Source organism: Corapipo altera, unplaced genomic scaffold (genome assembly GCF_003945725.1).
Source record: "Corapipo altera isolate COAL_440 unplaced genomic scaffold, ASM394572v1 62, whole genome shotgun sequence".
In the NCBI taxonomy this organism is placed as follows: domain Eukaryota; kingdom Metazoa; phylum Chordata; class Aves; order Passeriformes; family Pipridae; genus Corapipo; species Corapipo altera.
Genome location: NW_020884894.1, coordinates 5,996,731 through 6,001,952, shown reverse-complemented (window position 1 = coordinate 6,001,952; position 5,222 = coordinate 5,996,731). Strand labels below are relative to the sequence as shown.

Sequence of the window (5,222 nt, the reverse complement as noted above, 5' to 3'; positions counted from 1 at the left end):
TCCAGTGAACTCAACTTTAAATATTATATTAATGGCTCTGAAAATCAGCCTGATTAGAAATCCACACATTTTTTACAGCACAACAGAGAACTTAAAAAATACCCAGGACATATATTTATATATATATTTATATACTTTTTTTTCCTTTTAAAACGTATAAATGGTCGTTGTGATATTGGTCCATAACTTATTTTTCTGAGACCCCCTATACTTTAGCATATAAAATTTGCCACTTTTAGATAGACATATATATATATAAAATGATTCTTTTTTTTTGCCACTTTTTCTTTTTTTTTTTTTTTTTTTTTTTTAGGAGAGATCCCCGTTTTTTCAAGTACGATTTACTTGTCTGGAATCTAAGGAGGCCCGAAACGGGGCTTTTTGGGATCTACAAACTCTGTGACTCCCAGGTTGACGGGGAAGCTGTCAGGTTGTTTTTGGTTTTGTTTTGTTTGTTGTTTGTTTGTTTTTTTTTCCTGCGTTTGATGTGGTTTTATTTCTCCCGATCTTTTTTTTTTTTTTTAATAATTATTATTAATAATAATTTTTTTAAAACTTTTTTTTTTTCCAGATGGCCCTAGGCGGGGGGTCGCGGCTACTCAGTACTTAGTGCAGTCGTAGGAGTAGGGGGCGGCGTGGCGGTATAGGGAGGGCGCGGATCTGTAGGGGATCTGACAGGCGGAGTTGCTGCTCACCTGGTGGTCGCTGAGCGAGGCGCTCTCCATCCCCAGCCGGTGCGACGTGAACATTTCCCGCACGTTGGGAAAAGTCTGTTGCTGAGAGCCAAAAGTGTGCCCGGGCAGGTGGCTCAGCTCAGCCCCGTGGTTGAGGTACCAGGAGGCGGGGGGCTGCCCCCCCGCCGCCCCTCCGCCGCCGCCGCCGTGCGGGTGCCCGGTGCCCAGCGCGCCGTCCTGCCCCGACGGCAGGCTCAGGGTGCCGAGGGGCGACGGGGCGCCGGTGGGATGCTCGGCCAGACCCTCCTCCAGCGGCGCGCACATGTGGCCCGGCCTCTCGCCGCTGTAGAGGCTCATGGCCCGCATGCTGCAGTGGTAGCTCCCACTAGTGTCCAGGGCCTGGCTACACGCCGCGCTGTAGCCCGACGGCTGCCCCGCGGGGTAGCCCAGCGGCATCCCGGCGCCCGTCCTGCCCGAGGCGGCACTCACCGGGCTGAGGTCCCCCGCGGGGGAAGTCCGCAGGGTCATGATGCTCTCCACGCTGAAGCCCGGCAGCCCGTTGCCCGCGGGGTGATGCTCGGGCAGCGAGGCCTCGGGGGAGGCGGCGGCGGGGGGCGAGGCGGCGCTGCGGGGGCTGTCCCGCAGGGCCCCGCCGCTGGCCGGGCTCAGCGTCTCCACCTTGGTGATCACCGGCAGCTCGGGGGACGCCGTCTCGCTCTTGATCACCACCTTCTTCTCGGAGGCCGGCGCCGAGGCGGAGGAAGAGGAAGAGGAGGAGGAGGCTTCCTTGGGAAGGTCGGCGCCGGGCAGCCCGGGGGGCTTGGGCTGCTCCTTCAGCAGCCGTTCCCGGGCCTCCTCTTTCTCCTTAGAGACATCCTTCTTCTTGAAGCGTCTCCGGCGGCGCAGGAAGCTGCCGTTCTCGAACATGTTGTACGAGTCGGGGTCCAGGGTCCAGTAGCTGCCCTTGCCCGGCTTCTTGTCGTCGCGAGGCACCTTGACGAAGCACTCGTTGAGGGAGAGGTTGTGGCGGATGCTGTTCTGCCAGCCCTGCTTGTTCTCTCGGTAGAAAGGGAAGCGGTCCATGATGAACTGGTAAATCCCATTGAGCGTGATCTTCTTGTCGGGGGCGTTCTGGATGGCCATGGTGATGAGGGCGATGTAGCTGTAAGGTGGCTTCACCAGGTCCTTGGGGGCGGTGGGTTGGTGGGGGTGGTAGGGGCCGTAGGAGCGCCCCATGCCCGCCGCGTACTGCTCGGCGTGGCCCGAGTAGACGCTCATGGGGTTGCCCATGCCGCCGTACGTCCCCGCCGCCCGGTAGTAGTTCTGCTCGCTTAAATACGGCACCACTCCCAAAGCGTTGGGGTCCGAGACGGAGTAGCGAGCCTGCATCATGGAGAGGGGCTTCCCGCGGCCGGGGAGGCGAGGAGGAAGAGGAAGAGGGTGGAAGGGCCTCACCCCCGTCCGGGACCCCTCTGCGGAGAAGGGAGAGAGGGAGAGAGCGGGAGAGAGAGAGAGAGTCCCGGAGCCGAGCTAAATCCCAGCGTGTCCTCTAGCAGCGGCACCGCAGCGGCATCCTCCGGGTCGCCGGGGGCAGGGTGGTCTCTGGCGGCCTCTCCCTCCCTCTGTATGACTGTGATTCTTGTACACACGGCTACGGCCCGCGGCGGCGGCGGGCACTGCTGCGGGGAGCTGGGCGGGGGAGGGGGGCCCTGTTCTCGCAGGAAAAGGGAATTAAAAAAAAAGAAAAAAAAAAAAACCGAAAAAAAAAATTAATAAAAATATTTAAAAAAAAAAAAAAAAGGAGGAGAAGAAGAAGAAGCCTTGTAGAAAGCCCAGTTCTTGTCACAACAGCGGCCCGAGGCGCTCCGGAGCCCCCGGAGGGGTGCGGGGGGTGCGGGAGCGGCCGAGCTCCGTCCCGGCCGCGCTGCGCAGCTTCAAAACTCGCCCCGCGCCGCCGCCGCGCTTTTACTGCCCGCTGGCCCCGCCCCCGCCCGCCGCCGCCAGCCAATGGTGGTGCGCGCTGCCGCCGCCGCAGCCAATGGGAGCGCGGGATGCGGCGGCGCCGGCAGCATCCCCCCCGCGCGCGTTCCCGCCGCGCCGCGCCCGGGGCCGCGCCGACCCCCGGGATGGGCATGGACACGGACACGGGCACCGGCACCGACATCCCCAACCCCCCCGACCGCCGAGAGCTTAACGCTCTGGCCCTCAAAAGAGCCCCGACCGCGGGCTCTGCCCGCTCCCGCAAAACACCACGTTTTTAAGCACTTTTCGGACGCAGGTTGATGGCGAGGGCGGCGGGAGTCGCGGTGCCGGTATAACGGCGCCCCAGCACTCGGGCAGGTCGTTTGTCTCACTTTTAAAGTGTATTTAAGTGAACAGCCCCGCGGTTCCTCGGGAAAGGCCACCGGGTCCCTCGCCGCGGTGCTCGCCCGGTGGCGGGGGCACGAGCCCAGGTTCGGCCCCGGTCGCCCGCGGGCTGAGAGATTCCTCTGTCGCGTTAGGGGAGTTTGGGGTATTTTATTATTATTTAAAAAAAAAAAATCAAAACAAAAAAATAGTGAGCGAATTTAAACTGATTATTTTTTCGTTGCGGGCTTTGAGGCGGATTTTTTTGCGCCTGTGAAATCCACCCCTCTGCCTTCTCTAATGAGCCCATTAGAGGCAATCAGATGGGACAATTAGGGACGCAGGGTGACCAAGTGTAGACTCAAGTATTGGGAGAAACGGCTGCGAGTTCTTCTGTTCCACCCGGGAGAAGCGTGGATCTGCCCAGCGAAGGAATGAAGGTGGGAAACCAGCGATTTCCCCGCTTCATGAAAAAAAAATTAAATATATATATATATATATATATAATAGAGCTGCAAAATCGATTCGAGCCCGAAAAGACCAAGATAAGGTTGAAATTAATTAGCTGTCACTTCGGCTGGGCTCCTTCCCGCTGCCTCCCTTGAGTTCGGCTGTTCCCGCTCTGATTCCTAAGCGGTGATTTTTTGGTTTCTTACACTGTAATTCTGCCTTTCCCTCCTTGCAATTTGTGTGGTTTCCTAAGGCTTTAAACAAAGATATTTTTCTCCCCCAAAGTCAGGCTGGGATTTTCGCTGGCTGCTGGGACGAAGGGTCCCTTTCCCGCTCCCAGCCGGGGCGGTGGGGACGAGACGGCAGCCGGCTCCGGCCGTGGGAACTCGGTGGTGCTGTTAATTACCGGCGATTTTCTTAATAAGAAAGGAAACGATTTTATGCGAGAACTAGGGGGAGAAAAAATATTAAAATTACGAGGCAGCTCCTCTACAAGGAGGTATGGTTAAAAATGATCTGCGATGGAAAAATTGATTGGAAAGTTTCGCCGGGCTCTTCAAAATTGTTATTTAATTTTGATGGAAATAATTTTAAATGTTCTGGGAGATTTCATCCACCGAGAAAACGTCCGGGGGATTTTTTTTTTTTTTATGAAAACAAACAGTGAATTCAGCGAGGTCTTCGGCTACTTTTCATATAAATGTACGACCATAAGAGAAAACTTTTTTTTTTCTTTTTCTGGAATAATTTGAGAACGACTTCACACTTCTATGTTCGGTTTTCAAATAAATCGTATTTCTCGTAAAAAGTAAGGCTGTGTCTCAGCGTACACAAGCACATGGGATTCCTTTAACGATATAACTTTTTAAAATGCAGGAATTTTTAAATGCGAAGTCTGAGCAAAGCTACCCCTGCGGCGTCCCTGTGCTGTCCCTTCCTAGAAGCCTGGAACGCGCTCGAGAAACAACCTTGATTGAATCTTACCTCTCCTCGGCTGAAAACTTTACCGAGATGAATTTCTACAGAACCCTTAGAAGCAGCAAAAGGTCTTTGCTTGCTGCAGCTGGGGACTGAGCAGAGACCGAACCAACGGGCTCGGAAAAGCCCGAAATTCGAATGGCTCGAAGGAAAAAAAAATCGGCATTATGAAAAACAAGCTAGAGAGCGCAGGGATGGGAACCCCTTCAAGGAAGAGAGCGGGAGGCGCTTGGAAACGCGCTGCCCCCCTGCCCCGGGCACGGTGGGTTCCCGTCCGCGGGGCTCCGCGGGCGGTGTTTGCCCGGTTCGCCCCGACAGCCACGGGTGGGAGACGCTGGTTTTGCTTCTGCAGCCTTTATCGGGCTCTGGGAGCAGCATCCGAGGCTTTCCAGGCTCGGGGCTCTCCCTGCGCCGGGCGCTCCCGGGGCCGCTCCCGGGGCCGCTCCGCGCTCACCTGCCCGGCCCGGGCTCCGCGCGGCGTGTGCTGCCCTCCAGGGGACACCGCGGGGGCTGCACCGCACCGACACCGCACCGGGACCCACCGAGTGCGCGGGGACAGCGCGGGGACCGCGCGGGCAGCGGGAGGGAGAGGGGAAAGTGAGAGAGGGTCACGGAAAGAGAGGGTGAGAGAGGGAGCGGGCAAAGAGTAAAGAGCAAGAAGTGCGGGAGGGAGAATGGAGATGGGAATGAGAGAGAGAAAGGGTGAGCGGCAGAAAGAGGGGGGAGAAAGAGGGAGGGGAAAAGTAGGGAAGAAGGGGAAAAGCAGAAGAGGAA

At 56.6% G+C, this 5,222-nt stretch overlaps 1 protein-coding gene across 1 annotated transcript; it reads right to left on the bottom strand.

Annotated features, from left to right (window-relative positions):
- Window positions 1-287: 287 nt before the first annotated feature.
- Window positions 288-2,581, bottom strand: FOXC2 (forkhead box C2). Its single transcript, XM_027646899.1, has one exon. It carries the CDS (start codon window positions 2,064-2,066, stop codon window positions 600-602), a length of 1,467 nt encoding a protein of 488 aa, XP_027502700.1. The 5' UTR covers window positions 2,067-2,581; the 3' UTR covers window positions 288-599.
- Between the last annotated feature and the right edge of the window lie 2,641 nt (window positions 2,582-5,222).

Coding starts and splice junctions, on each gene's coding strand:
- FOXC2 (XM_027646899.1), bottom strand. CDS start 2,066: ATGATGCAGGCTCGCTACTCCGTCTCGGACCCCAACGCTTTGGGAGTG.